Source organism: Cyanistes caeruleus, chromosome 30 (genome assembly GCF_971803275.1).
Source record: "Cyanistes caeruleus chromosome 30, bCyaCae1.hap1.1, whole genome shotgun sequence".
Taxonomy (NCBI): Eukaryota; Metazoa; Chordata; class Aves; order Passeriformes; family Paridae; genus Cyanistes; species Cyanistes caeruleus.
In genome coordinates, this window is record NC_141730.1 from 1,283,168 (window position 1) to 1,310,842 (window position 27,675).

Below are 27,675 nucleotides of genomic sequence, written 5' to 3' on the forward strand. Positions count from 1 at the left end.
TTTCAATTGATCCAATCCGTATTTTGATTTTTTTTCCTCTAAAAATCGTTGAAGAGGAATTATCTCCCCTAAACCGCAAGAGGAGAAGTTTGGGGGAATATCGTGTGTTTCTGTGCCTGCTCCCAGCTCTGTGCCGGAGGAAGTGTGAAATCTCTCCTGCCACACGCTCAGACAAAGCCGTCTTGTTACCCGGGATTTGTCGGGTCAAGCAGGATCCCGTTTTAAGCCAGTTACTAAATGTAATTCTCTCACTTTGCCTCTTAATTTAGCAAACGAAAAAAAAACCCAACTTTTTGCTGGGAGCATAAATGGCAGTGATCATTTGCCCCCAGAAGTTAAAAAAAAAATAGTGATTTTAGCCACTTTATTATTCCTGTCACTAGTGTTTGTTCATTTATAGAATGAACAGCATTCCAGAAATGTTTGAATGCGCTAAAATTTCCGCATTTAATTAGAAATTATTTTGATAGAATACCGTATTTGAAATGACAATTTTAAATATCCACATTTAATACATTTCTTAACAAGGCTTTTACAGGGTCCCGAGCTGGTGGGAACCAATTTAGCTCCTTTGTGTAGCATCATCCCAGGGTATTACCTATTATTCTTAGGAATTTGGATTGATTCTTTATTGTGAACTAAACATTTTCTCCGTGGTCCCGTTTTTTCTCTTGGAAAAAAAAAAAAGTGAAAAAAAAAAAAGTAAAAAAAATAAAATAAAATAAATGACCCCCCCCTAAATGAAAAAGTGTCAAAGTAGAAGTTGGTGTTTTGGAACTTATTCCATGCATACACAGAAACAGGGGCTCTCAGGTGTGTGGTTGAACAAAAGTTTTTAAACTTTTTAAACTCAAAACCAGTTTTAATTGCAGAAACTATCCTTGAGTCTGTCTGTTGAAAAACATTAATCCGTTCTGAAGCTGGTTGAAATTTTCATACTGTAATTAAAGCAAAAGGAAAAAAAAGTTGTGGGGAGTTTTTACTTTTTAAAGACAAATAGTGTCTCCCACTGTCCCTGCTCAGCAGCACCCAGCAGCTCGTGCAGCACAGCCACTCCAGCAGTGTAAGTCTCAAATACTTTTGCAAAGGGGGAAAAAAAAAAATTAAAAAAGCAAACTTGAAAAAAGTTTTGAGAAATTTTCTTAGAAAAATGCAAGTATTCCCAGAGATTCAGCGGGGTCCTTGCTCCAGGTGCAAGCTGCCCAGGACAAGAAAAATCAATGTATTTATCAGGCAGCCTGGAGGCCTTTGGAAGGGACAGATAACTTTGGAGCGGATGGTGCCCACGGCACTGGGCTGGGGAGCTCGGGGAGCTCGGCTGCCTTTGCATCCAGAGGCATTTGAACCGTATTTCAGGCCAGTCTCCCGATGCTTCGCAGTTCATTGTATTTCACCCTGTGGAGGAGCTGGAAAAGCTCCAGCACGGGCGAAGGAAGGTGCCCTGTGCTGCCTCTGGGTGTGTGTTTCACCTGGCACCGTGGGCTCCCTCTGTCCCTGGCACCGCTGAGGACGGGGTTCCAAACCTCCCTGGCTAAGTGTAAGCGTCCCCGCTCTGCACATCAGCGAAGCTGAAACATTCTTAATGCATTTATTTCTTTTTAACGTGGAAAGAGAAGGTGTCCTTAAAAGCCACCCTGCTCCCCCCTGCCCGCCTGGATCCCCCACCCTTGCGCGTGGTACCGGCGCCCAGTATTGTGCAGGGCTCTCCAGCCCCGCTCGGCCTTTTGTCAGCCCCCTTTTCTGTGTCAATCAGATGCCTTTTGTCAGGTCCCAGACATGTTGTGTCCACACGCACACAAATATCCCCGCGCAGAGCGTGGGGAACGGGGAGCACATTCCGACCGTGCGCCGCGGCCTCCCGAGCCCGGGCACACGGGCACACCACAAATATTCCTGTCGCAATTCCAGAAAAAATCCCTGTCCTGCCGAGGGGCTGGGGCTGAGCCTCGGGGTGGCTGCAGTGGGAAATGCGGGCACCCATTCCCCAGCCTGTCCGTGTGTCTTTGGGTGCTGTGTGTCCTGAAGAATGGAGCTGGGGGCTGCTGGCACTTCTCTCCCTCACTATGAACTTCCCTCCCCTGTTGCTTTTATCCATCCTTTGAGCTGCTTTTTTCCAGTTTTACACCCATGTCTCTCAGGAACGGCTGATGTTTGATTGGGTCCTCAAGTCATCCCTAGAAAATGTCTGTTTTACTGTTCTATGTGTCGCTTTGGGGAGATCTGGCGCAATTAGTGCCACACAAGCACAGCTCGGCTTCGGGGCAGGGGGGACACCCTGACCACCCCCGTCTCTTCTCCCCAGTTCCGGGGCTCCTGCCCATCCTCGGCTGCCCCGAGCCCGGGGGGTGTTTGCTGCAGCTCAGAGGGCACCTTTGGGCTAAACCCCCTTGCTCTGGGCACTGGCAGCACAGGGCCGGGGAGCCACACCGAGGGGTGGCATGGGGCCGCTTTCCACCTGTCCCTGACGCCTTCGCAGCGGAAATAAAACCTGGGCCCCTCCCCAGAGCGCTGCCATGGCCCCAGGGCAGGGCAGGCCCGGCCAGGTCACCGCGTATCCCCGAGCACCGCGACCTCGGCGGCGCCCGCAGTTACACGGGCCTGGCAGGGGCAGCGAGGGACGGAGGGAAGCAGGAGCACCCCCAGAGAGGGATGGAGGGGAAGCAGGAGCACCCTCAGTGAGGGGAAAGAAGGAGCACCCTCAGAGAAGGACGGAGGTAGGCAGGAGCACCCTCAGCGAGGGACGGAGGGAAGCAGGAGCACCCCCAGAGAGGGATGGAGGGAAGCAGGAGCACCCTCAGTGAGGGGAAAGCAGGAGCACCCTCAGAGAAGGACGGAGGTAGGCAGGAGCACCCCCAGCGAGGGATGGAGGAAGCAGGAGCACCCCCAGCGAGGGATGGAGGGAAGCAGGAGCACCCCCAGAGAGGGATGGAGGAGGCAGGAGCACCCTCAGCGAGGGATGAGGGAAGCAGGAGCACCCTCAGCGAGGGACGGAGGGAAGCAGCAGCAGCACCCCCGTCTGTGGCCCCCAAATGTGGAAAATCCACCACGGTGGCGCCGTCCCTGGGCATCAACAAAATGGCGCCGGGGGCTCCCAAATGGCGGCGCGGGGAAGGGGCCGGCGCGGTGCCAGGGCCGCTCTGAGGGCACAATGACTGGCACATAACGGCCCTGGCCACGGCCGCCCCTCGCCATGGCCGTGCCAGCTGTACCCCCCTCCCTCTGCCTTGGCACGGGCAGGCAGCCCCGCCATGGCCGCCTCTGAGGAGGATTAAGGCCGCAGTTGTGTCTCCCTCTTTCTTTCCCCCTCAGTGGCTGAGAACAGGAAACGTGAACCTATCTGAGACTAATTGACTTGCAAATTAATCGTTTGTCCCTGTGCCTGATAATTAGTGCTAACGATTTTTACACCCCCCCCCCCCCCTTGCTCTCTCCTCCTCCTCTTTATTTTAAAGGGGGCTGTTTTCCCTTTCTTTTCCTTCCCCCGCTCCTCTTTTTATCCACCCTCGCTCCGGCTCTTCCCTGAGGATCCCCAGCTGCCCCCGCCATGGGGTGCGGGTGCTTCGGGGTGCAGGGGCTGGCAGGGCACCCACAGCTGCTGCTTTGCTTCCCACGCCTCGGTGCCAACCTCCAGGCCAGGACAATGGGGCGGGCTGGGAGAAGGGGTCAGGGCTTTGGGAGGCTGCAGAGGGGCTGGCAAGTGGGGGAGCGCTGCTCAGGGATGTGGCATCGCTTTGGAGGCGGCTGCAGCTGAACCCACGGTTCCAAATTTTCCAAATAGCCAGGAAACGGGTGTAAAAAAGGAAAAGAAATTTACAAATCACTTCAAAAAGAAGCAAAGGTCTGGGGTTGTTTTCTCCAGCCTTCCCTCTTCCTCTGTTTTTTTTCCGTGGATATATCTTGTTTTCACAAGTCAAAAAAGGTGTTTTTCCCGGGGGAAGGCAGCTAAATGAAAATATTTGAGGCTGGGGACTGGAATCACTGGTGTTGTGGCTTTGTCCAAAAGTGTCACCTGAAGCAAGGGCACTGCAGGGGATGGACAGTGCTGCAGCTGGAGCACGAAGTCAATGTGAGAGAAGGGGGAAGTTGCTTTGTGGTCATTTTTGTGTCTGAGGCCTCTCGGTGCAGCCCAATGGAGCTCACTTGTGGTTAGGGCTGGTGGGAGAGGACGTGTTCACATCACTGGTGATATGTCAACAGGAAAAAACAATTTTCTTGAAATTGATGCATTTTACAGGAATATTTCCCTGTCAGCAGCAGAATAACCCTGCTAATTGTGATATTCCAATGCATTTATTGAGGATTGGTAACATAACATATCATAAAGTACCTTAATACTTTACTTTCAGTAAACTTCTGCTGTCTGTTGCATCTTCAGTGACACTGTAGTGCGCAAATAATTGAAAATTCTGTTTCAGTGCAATTCAAACCCAAACACTTTGTTGCTCCTATGAGCAACTCTTGAGGAATTCCACTCAGCAATTTAAATTTTTTTTTCTCCCCTGTTAGGAGAAAAAGATGCCATTTGAGGGAGATGTGTTAGGGAGGAGGGAGACCTTTCATGATGCTGAGCTCCTCTTTCTTCCCTGTCTGGGTGGTATTTGGATCCTCCCAGTGCCAGGCAGGCCGAGAGGTAAAACAGCCCCCCTGTGCCATGCCCAGGACCCTGACTGGTCCCAGACTGTGCTAGAGCCAGGGTTTTTCTACCCTCCCCATTCCTGACCCTGAGTCAGACTGCAGGAGAAACACCCGTGCCCAGCCAACCCCCAGGGATCCCCCAGCCTTCTCCAGAGTGGAGGGGAAGTTCCCACTGACCATCTCATCCCCCCAGCCATGAGGTGCTTCCTCCTCTGACACCCAACTGTTGATAATTAAAGGGATCCTTTTCTTTGCAGCTCTTCCCCCCACATGCTTCTGGTGCCTGACATTATTTGTCAGCCATAGCTCTGCTGAAATCCTATTTTTGCTCCCCTCCCTACCCTGCTTTGTGTCCAGGGCTCTCTTCACGTCTGGTTGTGCTGGTCCCCCTTCCCTCAGAGCCAGGAGTCCATAAACCCCGAGCCGCTGCCAGCCTCATGAACTCGCTCTGTTTGGTTTGTCCAGAGTTAATTGCACACAAACTCCAGCCTGTTGGCACACAGGGGCTCTTTGTTCCAGCAAGAATCACTTGACCTCCGAGGTCACTGCGGCCAAGGCCTGCTGTCCCCGAGGGTCACCCTGCCGACATGCACTGTCAGTCTGATCCCTGCGCCTCGGCCAGGCCGGGACGGGACAGGTGGCTGCAGGGAGAAAGCTGGAACGGGGAGCTGAGGCATTGGTGGAGCCTTTTGGGTCAAGCTCATTGAAGTAATGGGATGATTAGCAAGGATTGCTGAGCTTTATGGCTGGGGAGGAGGAGAGAGGGTGAAAGAGACGTTAGGGGTGGATTAACCCCTGTCAGACCTGTACAAGAGGTTTCCCAGATTAAACACAAGTTCAGTGGTCTGTAAATGTTCCCCTTTCACCGGCTGCTTCCCCCGAGCAGCTCTGGAGTTAAAGTTCTGCATCTCGTGTTAGGGACCTGCTTGTGTTCTTGAGGCCCACGTCCTTTAACGTCCCTGAATCAACATCCCTGTGTTCTTAGAGACTTGAGTGACAGATTAACCTGGATACTTGGTTCTGATTAGCTTTCCAAAGTGCACAGGAGCAACCAACAAACTTTTATTGCGTTTGTGGTCCCTTCAAGAGGTTTTGGGTGATGTTCCCATCTGTACTGCACTGGCACTGTGGAGGCAGAGGCTGTGGAGGATGTGGCTGCCATGGTCTGGCATTCCAGGACAGCAGAAACCCTGAAATCCTGTGTGGAAGCGGGTGCTGCTTGGAGCCACAGGCACACAGGTCACCTTGGTCTCCTGATGGCTCAGCTTTGCAGGGGACAGAAGTGGCTGCTGCTGGGTGCAGGCAACATCACTGAGGGCATTGAGGGCTTAGTGCCCCCTTGGCAGAACTGTGGCCATTCTGAAAACCCTTTCTGACTCCCTTCCCAGACCAGACATAACCTCTGTGCCTCTGCTTCCCTCTTCAGCATCCTTCAGGCTCCACCTGGATGAGACCAAGGGACAAGTTAAAACTGGTTTCAGAGGGAAATGGGGCTGGTGACTGGCAGCAGCAGTGGGAATGATGCCCTTCAATGCCCTGCAGAGTGGCAGAGAGCCCTAGGAGCTCATCAGCTCTGGAGGGGAAGTTCTCACTGACCATATCCTCGGGCAGGTGGGCACTGGCCCAGAGGTGGGCAGCCCTGTGCAGACCCTCGGTGCTGGGCGGGCTGGCGAGACGCTGCCTCGAGGCGGTTTCCCAATCTTGCGCACCTGGTACTCTGTCAATGCAGCCACTTGGCTAAATGTGGGTCATTGTAGGAGGATGCAGCCACTCAAGCAAACAAGCCTCAATTGCCCACTGATTGGGGTGGCTGAGAGCACCATCACTGAAATTTCTGAGGGGGGAGGCATTAATAATCCCCATTCTGTCTCTGCAGCCCTTGCCCCCTTGTTATTTCCCTCTTTGTGTCTTAATTTGGCCCATTATTATTATTTTATAAAAGGGCCTTTTCTCCACCCCCTCCCTCTTGAAGACACTCCTTAGACCGATGGGAAAATGGCAAGGAATAATTATGAAAAACATCAGTGAAGAGAGGGCCATCTGAGAGGGATTAAAGGATTACAATTAAAACTCATTTTAGGGAGGTGATGTGACATTAGCGTTTTCATTCTTCCCCCCCACCCCCCTTCCCCAAACACCCTCCAGGATATCTGGGTCTAAGTTGATTAAATGACAAACTCCAGCTCAGAGGGAAACAACAACAAATTAAAAACTGAGTAAAATGAAAAACAACAACCCAAAAATGATTTACAAAATGAAGTGAAAATGAGGTCACAGAATTACTGGAAGTCTGGCGGCAGCTGGAAATGGGGTGGACAGAGCACCTGCCATTAATAGCAGGTTTCTGATGGTGGGAGCATCTCCCTGCTCCTGCTCCAGTGGCAGGTGAAGTTGTCTGAGGTCTCTTCTCCAGATACAACTGGAGTGTTGGGCTGTGGCAGTGGTTGTTTTGGCAGGGCTGGTGCTCTGTGCTGATTTTGCCAGCTCTGTGCTCCACTGAGGCCACACTGGGCTCTGCTTTGGGAGCAGGGTGCGGACATGGTGCTGGCCCTGCCCTCCCTCCAGCAGGGAGCAGATTCCAGCCTGGGAGGTGCCCCAGTGCCAAGGCAGTGTCCCTTCCTGGCGTGCTTCCATGGCCCATTTTCTCATCTCCTTTTGCAGATCTTACTGATGGCTGGAGCCAGCCAGCCCCCGCCCCACGCGGCTTTGAGCAGCTCCGGCACCGTTCCCGGTGCTCACTCCGACCCTCCCTGAGCAGAGCCAAGCTGAGCCTGTGCTGCAAACACCTTCCCTCTCTCCTCCTTTTCCATGGGGATGCACAAAGGGTCCTGCTCATTCTGCCTCCGTTGTGGAGAATCCTGACAGGGCTCCTGAGGGTGGGAGCTGTTTAGGCTGGCATTGAAATTCAGCGCTGTCGTAAACGAGGGGAGTTGGGAAAGGCAGCGTGCTTGGAGTGGGAGCTGCCGTGTCCAAATGGAAACACTCTGAGCTGGGGTTTTATTTGCTGTGGAAAGCAAATTCTAGGATGACTGCTGGCCATTTCAGTGAATAAATATGAAGCCTGGGATGGGGGATTTCCCTTTAGAAACCAAAAATACCTGTAAATCAAACTATTCAGATGATGTGGACACCTAAAGCCATGCTGCCAGCCCTATTGGAAGGGGGGATTACATGAAGATGCGGAGGCAGATGAATGACTCAGGCTCTGCAGTTCACAGTGCTTAGGAGGTTTTGGCTGCCAGAATCTGATCTGTAGGGCTCCAATAACCACAGTGGGACTGAGCCCACATCCTGCCCTGAAAGCACATCTCTTACTGCTTAAACTCGGCCACAAAGCCTGCAAGTGTGTGGCCTGGGAATGCTTTCCCTGCAGCCTGTGCGTTTCAGCCATGCATCTTTGGGCTGCAGAGCAAGAGCAGAGCAGAGCTTCTCCTACATCCTCCTGTTTCTCCTGCCAAAGAGGTCGGGCTCAAACCCAGCCTCTTCGCTTTCGCCTCCATTCAGCAGCCTGGCATAACTGGGCATCTCATCACGTGGCCGCGCACGTGGGCGCGAGCGCTCGTCATGTGAGGTGCCATATCGTGTCTCATATTGGGAGGCCGGGAGAGCTGGAAAAGCTTAACGGAAGGGAAACTCCCCCTCCTCCCCCCCAGATCCAGCCTATTTTCTTTCCTCTTCTTTTGTTTCTGATTTCCGGAACTATGCGGCAAAGCAAAGCGTGGGGAGAAGAAAGAGGCTGAAGAGAGCTGGCATCTGGCAGGGAAAAGAACAAAATAGCAGAGCAGGGCTTTCCTAGGCAGGAGTGGGGAAGGCGAGCAGTGACTGCTTGGGAACTGGGCAAGCCCCGGGAAAATTCAGGGTCTAAACATGGAGCTGGCCCCAGGCAAGTGTAAATGGGCACAGAGCTTGCTGGTAAAGGCAGCAGAGGGGTCAGCCCAGCAGCTTGAATTGTACTCCGCTCATGGGCATCCTCCTCACTGCTCCCTCCTTCACAGCATCTGTTCCTCCATGTCCCTCCTGCTCCATCCCCCTGAGCCTGTCCCAGCAGTGAATTCCCCAAGGCCATTGCCTGCACCTCCTGCCCCGTGTCAAGATGCTGGTGTGATTTGGCCCCAAACAGAGGGGAGGTAGAGGTGGAGGCCATTCTCCTGCAGACGCTTTCTCTGAGGCTTCAATGATCGGTGTGGCACAGTTCATCCTGCGATGTCCCTTTTACAGTTGCGGCTGAGAGTTGCCTGAATATATTTTTATTCCTGTTATTTCCTCTGTTCTGGCCAGTACAGAAAGAGGTCTTTGCATACAGACCCAATGTTAATTAGGTAAATTAATTAGGACCAAGATGCAGTGTTTTCCCCCTGAGGAGGAAATACAGTAAACTCCATTTTTGTGAGTTGTTTATTCAGCCAGGGGGGTCGAAGGAGAATAGCCGTGTCAAAGAAGCTGCCATTTTCAAGGTCCTTGTGTCCCTTCTGCACCGCCCTAGAAAGGGAACAAAACTCTGTTGACAGCAAAATCTCAGCAGGAGCCCCTGGGCTGAGGGGCACAGGGAAGCGAAGTGGAAAGGGTGCCAGGTTTCCGAGCGCCTGGAGGGAACAGGCTTTGGTCTCCGGCGTTTCAATGGACCGGGGAAAGCAAATCAGCCCTTTCAAGGCCAATCATGCTGTTCTCGAAGGCACACACTGGAGACAATGCCAGCGGGGCAGCGGGAAAGGGACTGGGTGGCCATGGCAAGGCCGAGGGCAGGAGAGCTACTGAGGGCCAAGAGCCAGTGACCGTGCTCCTGCTCCATCCATCCCGCTCCTCGGAGCCCTGGGAAAGGTGCTGGGATGCACTGGTGCATCAGGAACAGCCCAGGGAGGCTGTTTCCATGTGTGTTTCTATTTTGTGTTGTCTCTTCCCTCTCCCCCAGCAGAGTCATGGTTTGTGTGTGAAGAAGCATGGAGGCACTAAGCACCTCCCTGACCTTCTCCCCACCCCAGCCTTTTATTCACAGTTTTTAATTCATTCCACCCTGAAAGCTTGTGACCCGGGAGAGCCTGATCCCAGCCCATGAGCCTGCTCCAGTGTCTCTCCTGGGCATGGCGTGTTTATGAGTGGATGGATGGACTCCCTGATTTGTGCAGGTTTGTGGCTGCAGTTGGGGTCTTTTCATGCCCGGGTGCTCCTGTGTCTCCTGGAGAGGAGCAAAGGCAGGTTTGCCTTGGTAGCCTCTCCCAGTCCAGTGCTCTGCCCACAGCACCATCTCCTGTCAGCATCGCTCAGGCTTGCAGGGGCAGTGCATCCTGGGAATTTCCTTCCCCAGTGCCAGAATACCTTCACCCCAAGTCCAAGAGTGCAGATGATCTTCCGTCATCATATTTAACCCCCCCTCCCCATCCCTGACCAAAGGCAGGATGAAAGTGGCGGGGTTTTTTTCCTCTTTCTTTCTTTTTTAATGGCGTTTCATTAGCCTCCAAATCAGACAGGCGAAACAATGGTGTTCTGTCAGCGATGGGCTTTCGTGCTGATTTCATCTCCTCTCTCATCCGTATGCAAACCAGCTTCCAGCAGGCTTTGGTCATGCCATGGAAACCGAGGTGCAGGCCCGGAATGGGGGTTCTCGGAGTGAGAAATCTCCTGTTCGCTTTTTCCCATTTGCATAATGCAACTTTTCTTCCCCCAGACACTGAGGCGCTTTGTTTATAGAGAGCCAAGAGAAAGGGGGATGCTGGGGACAGAGGAGGGACTGCGGGGAGGGGGGAAGCGCCCGGTGGGAGTGGGGAAGAGGAGGGCAGCGCTCGCAAAAGAAGAACACGCAGAGAAAAGTGCGGGGCGACTGGAAGGGAATATATATGAGGATGGGGACTGGGAAATGGGGCTGGGCCAGTTCCCCGTGATCCTGGGACCCGTGCGCTCCTTTGGCCTCTCTGAGCCAGCCGAAGGGTGTCGGGGGGACTTGGCGTGGCTGAGGATCCAGCTGGGAGCCTGGATCTGAGCTGAATTAAAGCCGGTTGTCATGATAATGCCCCCCAGAGGAAGCAGGAGCCTTTTCAAGCCTTGCATGAAATACCTCAAAGGGTTTTGTGCAAGAAGTCTCTAAGATCTTCAACTGGTGAAAACCAAAGGTTGTTTGGGGAAATAGTGACCCACGGGGCACAGGGGAAGGTGGCTAAGTGACAGGCAGCAGAGCGTGAGGACCTGGCTGTTCTGGGAGCTGGGGGCAGAAACAGTGGGGGGATAAAATCATCCCAGATTTATTCCCAGTGCTGTGTGGGGCTGGGAGAGAAGGAGGTTAACAAAACACAATTACAACCCATTTCTCTCCCTTGAAACATGGCAAACTGCAAGGTGGCACAGGGGGGCAGTAGGGTGAAGGGATCAAATTGTCCAGTCCCCACCAAAACTCTGATTTACCCCCCTCCTTGTACATCTTCTGCAAAGCGGTGATCTGCTGCTCTCAGTTTGAGACCTACGAGGGCAAGGGGCTGCTCTTACGAGCCTCATCATCTCTGATGGCTGCACCTCCTAGAAACAAACCTGCTTCTTGTGGCTCCATCCTGGGCAACAGACTTTGATTTGTGAATTGGATGGATGCACGATTAATAGTAATAATAACAATAATAGCAACGAAATGTATTAATCAGTGACGGATGACAGACACGAAACCTGCAATTAGAAGTATTTTAGGATATGTAAAAATCCCTGTAAATGATTTGCAAATGAGGTGCAGACAGTAAAGCAGGCGGCAATGGAGATATTTTTGGGTTTTGCCTCAATGTGGGACTGCTCTGTTTTTAAGGTGCTTCAATGTGAATTGAATGTACAGACACGTTCCTGAGGGGAAGTCTTGTGTTGGAACTGCAAAATGTGTGACTGTTGCTCCAAAGTGTGGGATGTTCCTCCAGGACCAGTGAAATCCTACAGGGCAGGGACAGCAGAGCTACAGACAGGAGCCTCAGTGATTCACAGACCTGCACGTGGAAATTGCACGGATTTAGGTGGGAATTGTTCGAGCCTCTCTTGTGCCATTTGCACTTCAGGGGTGTGGTTACACATGGTACCAGATGTTACTCCAACCCTGTTAAAGGGCAGCTGGGATTCATATTGGATGATCTACACAATGTGAAATATTAAATCTTTACCTGTGGGCAGGAGAATTCTGCAGTCTAATCCCAGAATCTGGTATTCTGGGACAGGAAGAAAAGTGGAGGGAAAATATTTGTGCTGTAACTCTGTGGAGTCCCTTCAGCCAGCAGGGATACCCATCCCTCTCAGGTGTACTGGTACCTCCATGTAGCGTGTGGAGCAGCTGGGATGCTGCAAATGCTCTGTAAAAGGGATGGGGATTGTGAGGAGTCTGGTTTGGGGCTTTTTCTCATTGTTTTTAGTCTGGTTTCTGCAGAAAATGAGATTTCTACCATGACAGGGAATTCTGTCATTTCTCACTTCTCTCCCAGGAACTTCCGAAATAGGACGACTTCAGCTCCATTTGGCTCAATGTCAGTTTTTGATCCCCAGTCAGTGGGAGCTGCTTTGGTATTTCAGTTACATTTGTTTTTTCAGAAGCTCATTTCTACTGTTGGCTCTAAAAAGCTGTTTTTACTTCCAGACAAGACTGAAGAAGGGCTGTGAACCTTTCCCTTTGGACAGGGAGGGAGAGGGGTCTCTGTGGTGGGGGTGCAAACTGCAAATGCCTCAGCCTAACGAGCGCTGTGATTAACAAAGCATCAGAGCATTCCAGTCCAAGGGGGCTCCGGTCCAGAGTGTTTGTGAAGGAGGCTTACACACTTCGGACAGCGCTTGTCTGCTCCTGCCTGTTCTGAGACAGAGCTGCTGCTGGCTTCGGGCAGTTGCCTGTCCCAAGCCCACTGTGGTGGCCTTTGGGCAGTGACATGGGATCAGACAAAGGAGCAGGGTGTGATTAAAAGCCGTGGCTTGGGCTTTGCAGGTGTCCCATGCCAGGACAGGAAGGGGCAGCGGGTCGGCCTCTGCCAGAGCAGGGAGGGGACCAACCATCATCCCCTCCACGCTCGCCCTCCCGGCCTCCAGCCTGCTGGTCATGCCAATTTGTCACCAAGCTGGGATTTCAATTAAACCCCAAAAGAAGGGGTCAGAGGTTATGCAAACACGTTGGTAAAGGCCACTCGCCTGGAGGGCTCTCCCGGGGCCACTGGAGTCGGCCCCTTGCTTTACACAGTCCCGATTGACCCGGGCTGAGGCCGGCATTGTTCCCCCTGCTCCATTCAAGAGGCAGTTTGTCAATAAAATTGACCTCTCGACTCCTGGGGGTGCTGCCACCTCATCTTCCTCCCTTTGCTGACAGTTTGGCTGGAGCAGAGCTAACAGTCCCTCTGTGGTCCCTGTGCCCCTGGACATGCCAAGGGTGAGGGCAGAGATGGGAGCAGGAAGGCCCTGCAGCACTCATGGCAGCTTCTTCCTCCTCATGGTGGTTTTTATTCTGACTTCTGCCATTTGGGTTTTGGAATCTGAGGGCAGTTTCTGGCCGGACCCCTCGGAAACACTGTCACAAGGACCAGGTTCTGTAAATTCTCTCCAGACCTCATTCTCCTTTCAGGGCACTCCTTCTCGCAGCTGCCTCCACAAGAATCCCATGATGGTTTTCTGCCCCTCACCACCCAGGCTGGCTTGGGATGACCTCGAGGTCCCTCCCTGTTACACAACGGACACCAAAGTCCCACGCAAGGCAGCGCCTGTCCCTACCAAGCCATGTGCCCACCAGCACTTCCACCCACCAGGGGCATGATCCCGCTTTCCAGGGAGGTGTGAGGCTTCCCGGTGGCTTTTGGTGGTGGGACTGCACCAGCCCCTGTGCTGGTGCACTAATTGCACTGGACAGCGTTGCAAACAAGCACTGCTTGAACCCACAAGCCTGAGGAGGCCATTTCAGCTGCGAGATAAATGGATATCGTGGAGCAAGTGGCAATTAGCGTGGGTAAAGAGCCCCTTAGTGACTGTCCCTTACATAACACCTTTGTTCCAGGCCCTTCACTTCATACTCAGTTTGTAAATAAACTTGACTTCCAGCTTTACTGGGGCCTTCATTCCCTCTTTATTTTATTATTCTTTGAACCCGGGGAAGAACGAGTCGATTGTTCACCCCCAGGGACATGCAGCAATCTGAGGCCCTGCCTGGCCTGGCGGTGCCCACTCGCCCCAAAACGGGCACTGGCAGCAGCCCATGCCAGAGCCACCCACGCAGCCACCACAGCAGCGATTTTAATTGCTTTGCCCCTGCTGATGGTGCCCGGGGGCTCATTACGCCGCTGGCAATGAATGGGGGCCTGGAAACATGTTTCTGTAATTGCAGTGGCAGCGGGGACTTTCACTGGGGGGTGCGTTGGCAGGGGGGCTGAGCTCTGCCCCCAAAGTTTCGGGTCAGGGATGAAGCCTGGGGGGCACTGGATCAGAGGTGCAGGGACCTGACTAACTCACATCATGGCCTCCCTGTCACCATCTAACCCGTGGGAGGCTTTCCTACACCCGCAGTGCCGCTGCAAGGCTGGCAGTGAGCAGAGGCTCCAAGGCATGGTGGGATGTGCTTTGGAGGATTTGGGGCTTTGGGCGTGGTGTGGTGAGCAGGACTCCATGGTTCTCCTGCCTTGTCACTTTAGCCAGGTCCTTTTCCAAAGGGCAGGGCTGCCTGGGGAGCTCTCGAGGTGTTCAGTGCCATGAGTGGTGGCTCTTCTCCACTGTCACTCTGCATGGGCTCTCTCCTTGCTGCTGGTCTTTCAAAGCAGTGCTGGTGATACTGGCCCGTACTGGGAACTGCTCTTTGTTCAGTGTGGGGATGGCTGGGCCCCTGCTCCTCTCCCAAGCCTTCCCTCTCCCATATGGTGCCCATTATTAGATGTGTGCACCAGCCTTGTCTGACAAGGAGCTTTACAGGTGTCGCTGGGATAACGATTCACACTCTAAGGAAGGTGGGAAAGATGATTAGCTGGCTTTCTATCAAACAGCACACGGCATCAGCTGCTCCGGGTGGTGGGGGCTGTGGATGTGTAAGGACATGTACGCCGGGAGCTCGGGGAGCCCAGGCTTTGTCCTGCTTCTAATTCCAATGGACTCTTGGGCACCTCTTTGTGTGCCTTAGTTTCCCCAGCTGTAGCAGAGGGATGTTGTTATTGCTTTGACTTGTAAAACACCCTTCGAGCAGCTGATTGAGCTCCTGCATTAGCAAGAGGTGAATTAGGCAGGTCTCTTGGCAGCTGGGCTGCCACGGAGAGGGCAAGGGGAGCTGTCAGAGCCGGGGCTCTCAGGGGACAGGGCTGGACACGGAGGACATGAATTAAACAAACCCACTGGACACAGGCATGCGGTGCAATATGCCTGGAGTGTGCCCTGAAGGCTGTGAGAGCCCCGTGGCATGGGGAAGGGTCTCTGGGGCCAGTGTGGCATGGGCAGGCGGGCAGGGCTTGCTCCACGCGGATGTGTCCGTGCCCTGCCCTGCCTACTTTGTGTCTGTGTTTTTGTCCTGCAGGTGTATTTTAAATAAAGACTCATTTTAGCAGGGAGATCCTGGCACCCCTGAGCCTGACACGGACACTCTGCACACCCAACCCCTGCGAGCTGGTGGAATATCTTCAGCTCCTTCCACACCTTGAATACTGTTAGAGAGAGAGGCAAAATGGGAAAACGGGAGTAAAATGAGCTGTTCTCAGCTGTCCTTTGCTCCAGTGCAGGGAAAGCTGTTCTGTCTCTCGTTACGTCTCCCCAGGTCAGGCTGCGATCCGGAGGTGAGCCCTGCCTTGAGAAGTGACGGAGCAGAGGGGCTCCCTGCAGGGCTGGGGAAACTGAGGCACGAGCGGAGTCTGGCACCCAAACCACCCCCGAGGCAGCGGAGGTGTGAATGGGGTGCTCGCCCAAGCTCCTCGTGCTCGGTCGGGGTGCGATCCTCACCCCGACACCGCCGCGACCCTCCCGTCCCGGGACGGCCCCGGGCGCTGCGGGCAGAGCCGGCGCTGCCTCTCCCCGAGGCCGGGGCCGGCGGAATTATCTGCTTAGCTGCACCATCTGTTCCTCAAACTGCCATCATTATGTTCAACTTGGGAAGAAAACGGCCCCTACAGAGAAGCAATTTGTTCGCTGACTAAACCTTTCAGGCTCTCGCCTTCCCCGGCTCCCGCCGCCGCCGCACGGAGAGCTCCGCGCTCGGGGCCGCGCTTAAACAACCGCGGGCCGGGCACGCCGGGAACGGGCGTGGGGAGGGCGCAGGGCTCCCCTAATCCCATTACAAAACATAACAGCCTTTCAGAGGGGCCGGGGGCCGGGCGAGGGGAGGAGGAGGGAGGTCCATTTCACACCCGACCCCGACGTCTGGGGGTCTCGCAATGATCTCACTGGAGGGGCTTTTCTTCCCGTCGCAGTGGGTTGCTTTAGAAATGTGCTGCGAGGAGATCAGAAAGGAGAAGGGGGCTTCCTGGGAAAGGGGAGGAGAGGGCTGGGAAGGAGGTGAGGTGGGAGGAGGTGGCGTGGGGCTGGGGTGAGCCCTGCACCTCGGGCTAAGGGTGACAACTGGAGCCCAGCACCTCCTTGCTGGGGCACCAGCCCTCGTGCCCCTTCTCCCTCTAGCATCCCTCCTCTCCCTCTAGCATCCCTCCTCTCCCTCTTGCATCCCTCCTCTCCCTCTAGCATCCCTCCTCTCCCTCTTGCATCCCTCCTCTCCCTCTAGCATCCCTCCTCTCCCTCTTACATCCCTCCTCTCCCTCTAGCATCCCTCCTCTCCCTCTAGCATGTCACACGGACATGGGTACAGGGATGTGTCCTTCCCTGCTGCCTGAGTGGGGAGTGGGGTCCCTGCAGAAGCCTCCCCCAGTGCCTGCAGAGACGGGTGACCCACTTCCCTGTGTCTTGTCATGGAAATTCAGTGACACCAAAGTATTTAATGTGCTGATTTCACCAGTTTTCTGTGATGGACAATGAAAGTGGGAAAAGTTAAAGTTTGACAGTTTGATAGTTTGACTTATACAAAAGCAAGAAGTTTTGACTTAATGCTGTGTTTTAAAGTGACGTTTTATGATCACCTGCAAACAGGTGCTTTTCATTAACTATTTGCATTTTTTTGTTCAGTCAATTGAAGGAAACCTGTGTCCTTCAACAGCAGCAGATATCAGAACAAGAGGGTCCCACTTGTGGCTACTTTAGTTTGGGAGGCAAAGCATTTGCCCCAAACTTTGCTGTGCTGGCCCTGCACCCCTGTCCCCTCTGTGTGGGGTAGGGCTGTGGTCCCCTCCTCAGGGGTGGTGGCACACCTGTGCCTGCAGGAGCCCCACATGGTGGGTGCTGGAGTCTGGCAGCCACCCCAGACTCGTGGGAAATGGGACCCCAAGGTGCCCCCCCCACGGGGGACCCCCATCACATCCTCCATGGCTCCTCTAGGAGTCCTCTGGGGCTGTGCCCCTGCTCCAGTTGCTGCAGGACCCTCTGTGGGTTCATTCGAGGTGAACACCACATTCCCAGGGTGTTCCCATCTGCTCCCAGGCAGGGTGACAGCCTCTTTGTGGGGGGCAGTGGGGCCCTGGTTCTGGGGGTCTTGGGGCTGCAATGCCAATGGTGCTGGGGACCCTGGTGTCACCCTGCTCCTGCCCCTGGGTGCTGCCTCCTCGGGCTGTCCCACGCTCCAGCGACTGCACCGTCCTCAGGCGGATGGGGCAACCCACAAAACCCAGCAAATGGGCATCAGTGTTTGGGGTGCAGGGGAAACTGAGGGGCTTTGCCTTCCTCACTGGATGACACCCAAAGGAAACAGCCAGCAGAGCTGGGTAGGTGCCAGGAGAATTCAGGGGCAAATCCTGAAGCTACAAATAAATATATATATTTTAATTGTCATGTGCAAAAGTGTCTGTACAAAGTCTGCTGCTTTCTGTTCAGCCTCCTGTGCCCATTCCCCAACACAGTCATCCCTCCTCCCCTCATTGCCTTCCTTCAGAGAGCAGCTGATGGGGAAATTAAGCAAGGAGCAGAGAGGGGAAGTGGCTGAGCCAAGCCTGGACACCCCGAGGTGACCCTGGGAGCAAAAGTTGCTCCCACAACAAGCACTGGGATACTGCAGCACCTCTTCACCCTGCAAAGGTCTGTGGACACCCAGATATTCCCAAAACGTTTGGGACCAGGAGCTGGCTCCCACATGGGAACAAGCATGACCGTCTCCAGAGCAGGCTGCTGGGAAGTTCAGGCTGCCAGAAGCCAGCTGGCACTGGCAATGACAGACCACTGGTGGTGCGGGAACTCACCAGGGATTTGGGGTCATTACACCAAGGTGCTGATGCCCAGCTCCTTCCCGCTTGCCCTGTGCTCACATCCTTCCTCAGCCACCTGCAGCAGAGACATGGACAGGGGCAGAAATGGGTGCTACTCCAGGCAGGGTGGGGGCAGGAGAAAATGGCCTCGAGTTGCACTAGGAAGGTTTAGATGGAATATTGGGGGAAATTTTTTCACTGGAAGAGTTGTCCAGCTCTGGCACAGGCTGCCCAGGGGAGTGCTAAAGTCACCGTCCCTGGAGGGATTCAGCAGACTGGGGGATGTGGCCCTTGGGGACGTGGTTTAGTGGTGCCCTTGGCAGTAGTTGAATGGTTGGACCTAGTGCTTTTAAAGGGCTTTTCCAGCCTGAGTCAGGAATTCTGAGTCTATGACCAGGGGCATTTACTGCAGCTCTCCTGCCCTAAATGCTGCTGCAAGAGGAGGGAGGGTACCAACAGCTGGGGGAAACATCCAACCTCTGCTGCTGCCCGAGACCCATAAACCCCTTTTTACCAACAATTCCCCAGCTTTACCTCCCATAAGACGGTGTTTTCTGTGTACTGCCCGTCCGAGGAACACCTCAGTACCTTGATTTTCAGGACGGCACCTGAGGACGCCGAAGCCGGGCGAGGGCGTCTGAGAGCGGGGCGGCCGCTGCCCGGGCTTCCCCTGACATCTAGCGGCAGCGGCGGGCGGGCGGCGGGGAGCGGGGGGAACGGGGAGCGGGGGAGCGGGGAGCGGGGGGAACGGGGAGCGGGGGAGCGGGGACCGGGGCAGCGGGGATCGGGGGGAACGGGGAGCGGGGCAGCGGGGACCGGGGGGAACGGGGAGCGGGGAGCGGGGGTAACGGGGAGCGGGGGGGACGGGGCAGCGGGGACCGGGGCAGCGGGGAGCGGGGGGTACAGACCGGGGGCAGCGGGGACCGAGGGGAACGGGGACCGGGGGACCGGGGGAGCGGGGACCGGGGGGAACGGGGACCGGGGGAGCGGCGACCGGGGGAGCGGGGACCGGGGGGAACGGGGACCGGGGGGAACGGGGACCGGGGAAACGGGGAGCGAGGACCGGGGGGAGCGGGGACCGGGGGAGCGGGGACCGAGGGGAACGGGGAGCCGGCGCCGGGGGAGCCCAGACCGAGGAGAGCACAGACCCGGGCAGGGAGCCGGGACCGGGAGGAGCACGGACTCGGGGGAGCCCAGCCCGAGAGGAATAAAACCCGGTGGATAGCCCCGACCTCTACTGGGTTTGCACAGTGCTGAGCACCGCTGGGCTCTGCCCGGCCTGCCTGATGGGGATGCTTTGCTTTGGGGCTGCTCCTGCCCTTTCCCCCAAACCCGTCAATCCCCCTGCCCCTCGCACCCTCCAGGCCCGTTGCACTGGAGCAGAACTCACCTGTGACCCAGCCCCCGAGCGCTGCAAACAGCAGGGTGAGGGGCAGGGCACCGAGCTGGATGAACGCTTGGTCAGTGACTGTCCGGCTGCCCTGGGCCACCAGTGGGAATACAAGCTCCAGCCTGCAAGCCAGAGGGGACAGGTTTTTGGGCTTTTAGGAGTTGTTTGGGGTCATGGCTCTAGGTAATGTCTTCTAAAGGGGTGCTGTAACAGGGTGAGTGGAGCAGTCCCAACCTCAGGGGTTGTGGTGGCCCCAGCTTGGTGCATGGAGTCACTGGCATCCGTGATTCTGGCTCCTCTCACCTGTCACCATAAGTGTCTGCGGTGGCCAGCAGTGTCAGCAGGGTCCCCAGCAAGGCCCCCAGTATCCCAGGCAGCCCGTGGATGTTGTGAACCCCCCACGTGTCCTGGATTTTCAACCTGGAGTATAGAACAGGCTGGGGAGAGCACAAGGAAGAGCTGGGATGGGTGATGGGGGTCAGTTGCCCAGGGACACTGTGCTGCAGCCCTGTGCTTGCAGGTTTGGGAGCAGGTGATCCCCTGAGCTGGGATCAGTGTCCTTGGCTGTCCCCAGGGGACTCACCGTGAAGAATCTGAAGCCAAGTGGGGAGATCAGACCAACCAGAAACCCTGCGATGAGGGCCCCGAAGGGGGTGACCAGCATCTCCCCAGCCATACCCATCACAGCCATGCCAGCCAGGGTGGCATCCTGGATCTGAACCTGATGGAGCAAGACATGGTCAGGAAAACTGGCTCCAAGGAGAGCATCAGCATGGGACTGGGAGGAGGGGTTGTCTTTCTCAGGGATTTAATTGGTTCTTAATGAACCTAAGAAAGCCTAACAGGCCTCCCCTTCTGCTCTGGGTGTGTTCGGGCTTACCATTCCTGTGGGACAGGATGTGGGCAGGGCATGAAACTTGGGTTTGTCCCAGGAGAGGACCTACCATCCGTGGGGTGCTCTCCTCGTAGAGGACAGGAGAGAGGATGAAGGTGGCAATGGTACTCGCCACCAGTGACAAGTAGGAGTTGAGCACTGCCCAGTTCTCAGCATTATCGTGGGCAGTGGTGGCAGAGGTGAAGCTGGGCCAGAAGATCCACAGGTAGATGGTTCCTGGAGGGAATAGAACAGGCAGCTCTTGGTGCTGGAGTTGACCCTCTGTGGGACAGAAACTTCTTGCAATTGCCAAGAGATGCAAGTGGCCACAGCTTTTGGCTGTGAAAAAGGAAAAGCTTTTTCTAGGAGAGGGTGGTGCAGCCACACAACAGGTCCCTGGGGAGGTGGAGGACCTCCTTGGTGGTTTGCAGGATTGTCCTGGTCAAAGCCACAGCCTCCCTGTCCTCATATTGGTTACAATCCTTCCAGCACCAGCTCTGTGACTCAGGCGTTGTAGGATTCGAGCTCCATACCAACCACAGCAAAGACATCCGTCTGGTGCCCCGTGTCCTGCCGCTCTTCCCTCTTCCTCTTGTCCCTGCAGGGCTGGTACAAGACCCGTGAAACCACCAAGCCGAAATAAGCACCAAAGGTGTGGACGGTCAAGGAGCGTCCACTGTCGCTTACCTGGTGAGTACGGAAAAGCACCGTGCAGGAAGTGGGGATGAGGGATTTGTCTCTCCAGACAAGGCAGAGCTTGACATGAGGAGCCTAAAGCCAGGGCCACTCCCTTGCTGGTGGCTCCCCAGTCGGTGACTCACCCCCATGAGACTGAGCAGGATGTATTCATTGAGAGTGCACAGGGTGACTTCCAGAAGGGCCAGCAGCAGCATCTGGACAGGGTTTACCCTGCCTAGAACAGCTCCAGCGGAGATCAGAACAGCTGCGGTGCAGAAGTCAGCACTGACCATGCTGGGAAGGAGAGGAAAGGTGTGGGACTGGACCTGGCACTGCCAGGGATGAGCACAGGGGCTGGGGAGAGCTGGGTGGGGTCAGGAGAGGAGCCTGCAGCACAGGCCCTGCATCCCACTGCTCCTGCAAGCTGAACAGGCAGAGCCTTGTGATGCTGGTGACAAAGGGATGGCTGGGCTTGAGGCAGGTGGTGGCCAGAGTGCCCCCCGAAATGCCTGGCTGCAGCCTTGGCAGTACTTACACAGCCCTTGCTAGGGCAGTACTCAACCGACCCAGAGGCCTGGTCCCACTTGTCTTCAAAACCCTCCTCCAAAGCAGAGCCGTGATTTTACAGAGGAGGGAGCCAGTGTGCCAGGGCTGGGCTAGGATGAGCTGTCTGGGCAGCAGCAGCTCCCTCCTGCCTTACCTTGGAGCTCCCACATAAATTTTGCCATTGAGGAAGAAGTAAAAAAATCCCTGGATCAGAAGAGCCCACTGGATGGTGAAGGCTATGATGAGGATGCTGATGGCCGCACTGCCTGGCCCATAGCGGCTGAGGAACGCCACCAGGAGCCCGAAGCTGAGGAGCACTTGGATGTGGACATCCTGGAAACCTGGTGGAGGACAAGCACAAGGGTGGGTCTGAGATGCCAGCACCCATGGGACCTTGCTGCTGCCCCTGAAAGCATCACGTCCCAATTCATGGGATGAGGAGAGAGGAAGGATGAGAAGAGAATTTGGGTTAGTTTGGTACCATTTGGTGGCAAACTGGAGGATGAGGGATTTGATTCTTGCTTGGAAGGGCTAAATGCCCTTTGCACCCACAGCTGACAGCTGTGGCCCAGCCTTCTCCATGAGTCACTGCCTGGGTGGGGTTATGTGGGCAGGTGAAACTGGGAGAACCTGCCAGCTGCCAGCTCCCTGCCCAGCGGCTCCATCGCTCCCCTCTCTCTGCCAGGGCTCCTGAAGCTCCTCTCCCACTGACCGCCTTGTCTCTGGCTCAGGAAAGCGAGGGGCAGCCCCTTACCCTGGCAGTTCTGCAGTGATGCCCAGCATGCAGTAGGATGCTCCTGGCAGGGCAGACCCCCAGCCTCCCTTGGGACCCTCTGGTAGCACCCAGGGACACAAATCCTCTGTGGAAGGGGCTTGGTGTAAATTCCCCCGCACTGCAGAACCCAGCCTGTCAGTGGAGAGCTCTGCAGACCCTAAAGTGCCAGGAGAAGCTGCTGTGCTCCCTACCAGGCATGGGACAATGATCCCTAGCTTTTCACTGCTCTCAGTGCTCCTCCTGGAGCTCCACTGCTGTAACACATGTTCTAGACCCAAATGTCCCTCTCTTGGAGCTGGCTCTGTCCAAGCATCTCAGAAATCCTTGCAGCACATCTGCTTTACCCCCTCTGGGATGCACCAGTCCCCCAACCCTGCAGCTGGAAGTTCCCTCTCTGTTTCAGTCTGGAGCCTGTGACAGGTCTGCAGCCTGAACTGAGCACGGTGGCACCCCGTGCCATCCCCTCAGCAGAACGGCTCTCGTGCACCCACGGCCGTGGGGTACTCACGGCGCTGCTGGAACACCGGCTCCTGGTTTCTCTGGCTGCAGTTCAGCTGCGGGGGGCACAGGCCGGGGCTGCTCTCAGGGCTGTACCGGACAAACACGGCGAAGAGGAGGATGTTGAGGATTTGGAGGAGGAAGCACAGCCCGGAGAGCCGGAGCCTCAAGGCGGCTGTGTGCTCAGGCATGTTGGGGGGCAGCCAGGGCAGGTGAACCCCTGTAAATGGGGTGCATGAGGAGAACCACGCTGGGACTGCAAACTCCTCCTGCCAGGGTGGCTGCCAGGTCCTGCCCTCGTCTCCTGCACCTCGAAGGGAGTGCCGGGAGCGGGAGAGAGCTGCCAACACGGAAACTCAGCACTGGATGCCCTGGCACGCCTCCATACCTGGCTGTGCCGTATCAGGTGGCTCCAGCCACTGTGCTGGGAAGTGTGTGGGCTGTGTGGGGTCAGTGTCCCTCTCTGCTGGGTGCAGGAGGGGCAGGAGGAGGATTTGGGCTGGGGCAGGAGCTGTGGGTGGGGTTTCAGCCCCTGCATTGTAGGAACACGGTGTTTTTGGGGACCGGTCAGGCAGAGGAGGTGGAGGATGATGCACCCGCTGTGGAGGTGCTGGCTCAGCAAAGTCCCACAAAGCTAGGCTCAAATTCTCTGGCCAGAAGCTAAAACGAGTGCTCAGGGGGCTTTGAGGATGAGGTTTTCTGTGGACCCGTGAGGGGAGAAGGAGAATCTGAGCCTTGAAGAACAAGAGCAAAGAGCAGAGTCAGAGGCTCCTGATAGAGCCCACACCAGGAACTGGGGGAGCGGAGCACGAGGGGTTCCTTGGCTTTTCTTTGGCTGTCTCTGCTTCTGCAGAGGTGTTTGTATTGCACCAAGAGTGGGTGCAGATCCCAAAAAGGGAGAAAAAGAGACAAGGAGCAGAGAAGTAACACAGTGTGTATTTGGGAAATGACTTGGGTGAGTCCTTTCCACAGCTCTGGGCCCAACTCTGAACTCAGTGGTGGGCTGGGGTCATGGCCTGATCCCAAAAGGATGGGGACGGGGGATGAGTCACTTGTGGGAGCCCCTGCAAGTGTTCTGCTTTGGGCTGTGGTTTTGTGAGTGCTGGGGACTGTAGCTGGTGCCTTCACTTGGGAAAAATGTGAGAAACGCTCAGCTCATTTGTGGTGCCACAGAGCTGGGAATCAGCATCCTCCAGGCCAGAAGCCCAGAGCTGCTGCTGGGGGAGAACAGGATCTGTGGATCTGTGGGCACAGGAGGTGTGAGGGAGGGAGATGACAGACTCTCTGAAGAGCCATGGACCCAGCTGATAACTGTGGGGAGCTGCAAGGGAGGAGCTTGCAGTGCTGCTGCTCCAGTTCAGCCTCCCTCAGCACAGGGAGAGCAAAGCTACAGCACCTTTTCCTCTTTACAGTGAACCAAAGCTCTGACCATTCCGAGCTGGAAGAAGGCTTCCAGTTCATCCTGCTGGCATCAAAAATGATGCCCCTCCTTGAAAAGAGGCTGGAAGCAGTGGGGAGCAGGTGGGGGACGAGGGCCTGGGGACTTAACATGCACCCTGATGCCTTTTCTGGCGGGGGCAGCTGTTTGCTGTGCTGTGCGTGCCATGGTGAGGCCGGGGTGATGCTGGGGACAGGCGCTGCTTGTCCTCTGCTTCCTTTGAGAAGAACTTCCTCCAGCCCTGGAGATGGACCCTGGGGGAGGGAGAAGTTGCTGGAGCTCAGAACACAGCCCCATTGTGTGCCTGTGTTTTGCTCCCGGCAGCGTCCTGGCCCGAGGTGATGATGGGGAAGCCTCTCCGATGCCTTTTCGGGGGGCAGGATAACTCCACTGGGACTCCATCCCTTGCACAACCCTCTAGAGCCTCAAGGGATGGGAACATCATCCCTTCATCAGGGACAGGGAGAGGGGGATAAAGTTAACCATTGCCCTGCTGCCTGTGGGAGCAGAGAGCACCGTCCCAGCACTGGGGGCTGATGCTGAGGGGGGGCTTTTCCAGCCCAAGAGGCTGCTGGAGCCTAATGCAGGACTGTCCTTTTCCCTGGATTCCCAAAGCTGTGGCCTGCAGATAAAGGGATGTTTGTTAGCTGGGCACACTGTGTTTTGCCGAGCAGAACAATAAAGAGAAAGACACTCACAATGGGAAATTGTGCTTCCTCCTCCCTGTGCGCTCCTCGGGGAGGTGTTGGAGGGGGAAAAAAAAGAGAAGAAAGCGAGAAGAGACGGTGACAGGGCAGGGAGCAAAGGCACGGCCGGCACCATGGGAGCGGGCATCAAGGGCCCGCGGGGCCACAGGGCTGCCAGGACACTGCCCGCCCCAGGACGGTGACGGGGTGGCTGGGAGCACCTGCTCGCCACCTGCCGTGTCCCCGTGTCCCCGTGTCACCTCTTCCCAGGAGCCTTGTGGCGCAGGTCCGGCCTTCCCAGCACCCTCGGCCCCACCATGGGGTGTTCATGACGGAGACGGGAAGCAGCAGGAGCTGGGGCAGCACGCGGGCTGGGGGCGTTGGATGGGCACTGCGGCTCCCCGAAGGACACGTCTGGGGACGGTAAGAGACCGGGGGGTGCCAGGAAGGAGGGTTGGCACAGTCTGTGGGGTCGGTGTCCTGCAAGCGATGTCCCCTCTGCACAGTAAATGTCAGAGAGCCCCCGCAGGGCAGGGCCACATCCTCCAGGCCCCACCAAAGCTGGGCTGTGTCCCACTGCGTGTCCCTGACCCCTGCGATCCCCCCAGGCACCATCCTGCCCCCGGCTCTAAGGATGCACAGGCTGCTCCTGCTCGGCTGCCTCTGGCTCCTGGCAGCACCCCCAGCGTCCAGCATCTTCCAGCGGCCGACGGGGACCCCAGGTAGGGAGCTGGGCCTGGCAGGACAGGGAGTCTGGGTGAGGATCAGGGCCTGGGGGACAGGGTGTGGAGCCCATGTACGGAGCAGGGCCTGCAGGGAGGACTGGGCACTGCTGTTTGGAGTCGGTGCTGGAGAGGGGAGGTGAAGCAGGGCAGGTCCAGCCAGGGCAGGCGCTGAGCTGTGCCTCCTGAAGGTGCAGGAGAGACGAAGAGGAGCCAGGATGGGTGAGAGAAACCATTAGATGCCGGTGAGGGTTGAGGGGTGCTCGGGGAGGTGTCGGAGGAACAGTGGCTGGTTGGTGCTGAGGCTGCCTGGGGGCTGCAGCCCCACCACGCCTGCAGTACCTGCTGGAGCCCCTCCACCCCACGGTGCACACGAGGCGTGGTGCCACGGCCACCCTGCCCTGCGTCCTGCGTGCCCTGCCCCACAACTACCGCGTCAAGTGGAGCAAGGTGGAGCCGGCCAACTACCGGGAGAACATCATCATCATCACCAATGGGCTGTACCACAAGAACTACGGGCCGCTGAGCCCACGGGTGCGCCTGCGGCACAGCCACCGCTACGACGCCTCGCTCACCATCACCGATGTGGCACTGGAGGACGAGGGGCGGTACCGCTGCCAGCTCGTCAACGGGCTGGAGGATGAGAGCATCTCGCTCATGCTGCACCTTGAGGGTGAGGCTGGGCTACATCTCTGGGGGTGTGGCAGGAGGGGGACCCTGGAATGGAGGTGTGTGGCTCTCTGCCTCCACCCATGTCCCGCATTGCATCGCCCCATTCCCCAGCCTTAAATTCAGCACTGAATCCCCAGGGATGTTAAGTCAAAGCCTGCCTGGGGAGAGCGTTGCCCTCAACCTGTCCCTGTCCCTCTAGGCGTTGTCTTCCCTTACCAGCCCAGCAATGGGCGCTACAAATTCAACTACCACGAAGCCAAGAGAGCCTGCGAGCAGCAGGACTCGCGCCTCGCCACCTACCAGCAGCTGTACAAAGGTGAAGCATTCAAAAAAAATTCCTTTTCAGCCCTAAACCACGCCTGTCCAGCTATGGGGAGGAGGGAGGTGCCGGTGCTGAGCCCCCTCTCTCCCCACAGCCTGGACGGAGGGTCTGGACTGGTGCAACGCCGGCTGGATCCTTGACGGGACCGTTCACTACCCCATCATCAACTCGCGGGAGCCGTGTGGTGGCCGCCTCCTCCTGCCCGGTGTCCGGACCTATGGTGCCAGGGACAAGCAGAAGGACCGATTCGATGCTTTCTGCTTCACCTCTGCTCTCCAAGGTAGCGCTGCGGTCCCCTGTCCTCACAGCGTCACCAAGCCCTGCTGCCCACCCGGATTTGCAGCGGGGCTGAGGTTGTTTGCAGGAAGGTGCTCACCCACCGTGTCCCCCTTCCACCGCCAGGCCAGGTCTACTTCATCCGGGGCCACCTGAACTTCAAGGAGGCCGGGCAGGCGTGTCGCAACCACGGGGCTGCCATTGCCAAAGTGGGACAGCTCTACTCAGCCTGGAAGTTCTCACAGCTGGATCGCTGTGACGGGGGGTGGCTGGCGGACGGCAGCGTCCGGTACCCCATCACCACCCCCCGCGAGCGCTGCGGGGGGCTCCCCGACCCTGGCGTCCGCAGCTTCGGCTTCCCCAGCAAGGAGATGAGGACCTACGGCGCCTACTGCTTCGTAGGGAAGTAAGGACACTGGGAGGAGAGGGGGGCTGAGCAGAGGGGACAGCGGTGAGACACCAGTCCTCATCAGCTGGGCAGAGGCTTGAGGCGGGGTAGGAGGGGTGGTCTCCCAGCGATTTCGGGTGGTTCGGGCATCCTCTGATTAAGTGATGGAGCTGGATGTGGGTTCTTGGTGCGTCCCTCAATGGAGTGCCCGTGTCCCAGCCTGCTGTGAGGCTTGTGGGGTATTTGGGATGTACTGGAGAAGCCAGACCCACTGCTGGACCAGGAAGGGGGGGTCTAATCCAGGCCCCCAGCAGATGGCACAGGCTGCCCATTCCCCAACCCTGGTGAATCCCTCGCTCCACCCTCACTCCCCACAGCTGTGAGGACTATGGCTGATGACTCTGGCTGCTGCAAGTGCAGAGGACTCGGGCTGGGCATTAACGAGTGTGACTAATGGCGTGTTGCCTTTTCAATTAATAAAGCAACAGCAAAACTGTGTGGCAAAGGCACACGCTTGCCTGGCTCCTTCCCCTGGGGCCA

The 27,675-nt window shown here is 56.4% G+C and overlaps 2 protein-coding genes across 6 annotated transcripts; one reads left to right on the plus strand and one right to left on the minus strand.

Moving 5' to 3' along the window:
• The first annotated feature begins 2,502 nt into the window (after positions 1-2,502).
• On the plus strand, positions 2,503-27,644 carry HAPLN2 (hyaluronan and proteoglycan link protein 2). Of its 5 annotated transcripts, none has more exons than XM_086866245.1 (8): positions 2,503-2,714; positions 20,739-20,824; positions 25,026-25,178; positions 25,364-25,477; positions 25,800-26,150; positions 26,349-26,465; positions 26,566-26,751; positions 26,874-27,644. In XM_086866245.1, exons 4-8 carry the CDS (start codon positions 25,390-25,392, stop codon positions 27,155-27,157), a joined length of 1,026 nt encoding a protein of 341 aa, XP_086722371.1. In that variant the 5' UTR covers positions 2,503-2,714; positions 20,739-20,824; positions 25,026-25,178; positions 25,364-25,389; the 3' UTR covers positions 27,158-27,644. The 5 variants fall into 5 exon arrangements, with proteins under 5 accessions (XP_086722371.1, XP_086722370.1, XP_086722369.1 ...); XM_086866244.1 differs by having other exon boundaries at positions 2,514-2,714; positions 24,812-25,178; XM_086866243.1 differs by having other exon boundaries at positions 2,569-2,714; positions 20,739-22,413; positions 23,086-25,178.
• Positions 17,431-22,822, minus strand: RHBG (Rh family B glycoprotein). The gene is made up of 10 exons (XM_023941660.2): positions 22,642-22,822; positions 21,513-21,699; positions 20,956-21,106; positions 20,668-20,821; positions 20,205-20,371; positions 19,844-19,981; positions 19,564-19,697; positions 19,261-19,382; positions 18,405-18,478; positions 17,431-17,946 (listed from the first exon to the last, which is right to left on the minus strand). The coding sequence occupies exons 1-10, from the start codon at positions 22,820-22,822 to the stop codon at positions 17,881-17,883; spliced, it is 1,374 nt and encodes a 457-aa protein (XP_023797428.2). The 3' UTR covers positions 17,431-17,880.
• Positions 27,645-27,675: the final 31 nt, after the last annotated feature.

Bases quoted from the DNA above. Each gene is read 5' to 3' on its own strand.
- RHBG (XM_023941660.2), bottom strand. From the start codon at position 22,822: ATGCCTGAGCACACAGCCGCCTTGAGGCTCCGGCTCTCCGGGCTGTGC. The intron at 20,822-20,955 runs GTGAGTCACCGA...CGTACTCACCAG, and splicing joins TCCTGCTCAGTCTCATGGGG to GTAAGCGACAGTGGACGCTC. The intron at 17,947-18,404 runs GTAAAGCTGGGG...TCTCTGCTGCAG, and splicing joins AAAACACCGTCTTATGGGAG to GTGGCTGAGGAAGGATGTGA.
- HAPLN2 (XM_086866245.1), top strand. From the start codon at position 25,390: ATGCACAGGCTGCTCCTGCTCGGCTGCCTCTGGCTCCTGGCAGCACCC. The intron at 25,478-25,799 runs GTAGGGAGCTGG...TGGGGGCTGCAG, and splicing joins GCGGCCGACGGGGACCCCAG to CCCCACCACGCCTGCAGTAC. The intron at 26,752-26,873 runs GTAGCGCTGCGG...TTCCACCGCCAG, and splicing joins CTTCACCTCTGCTCTCCAAG to GCCAGGTCTACTTCATCCGG.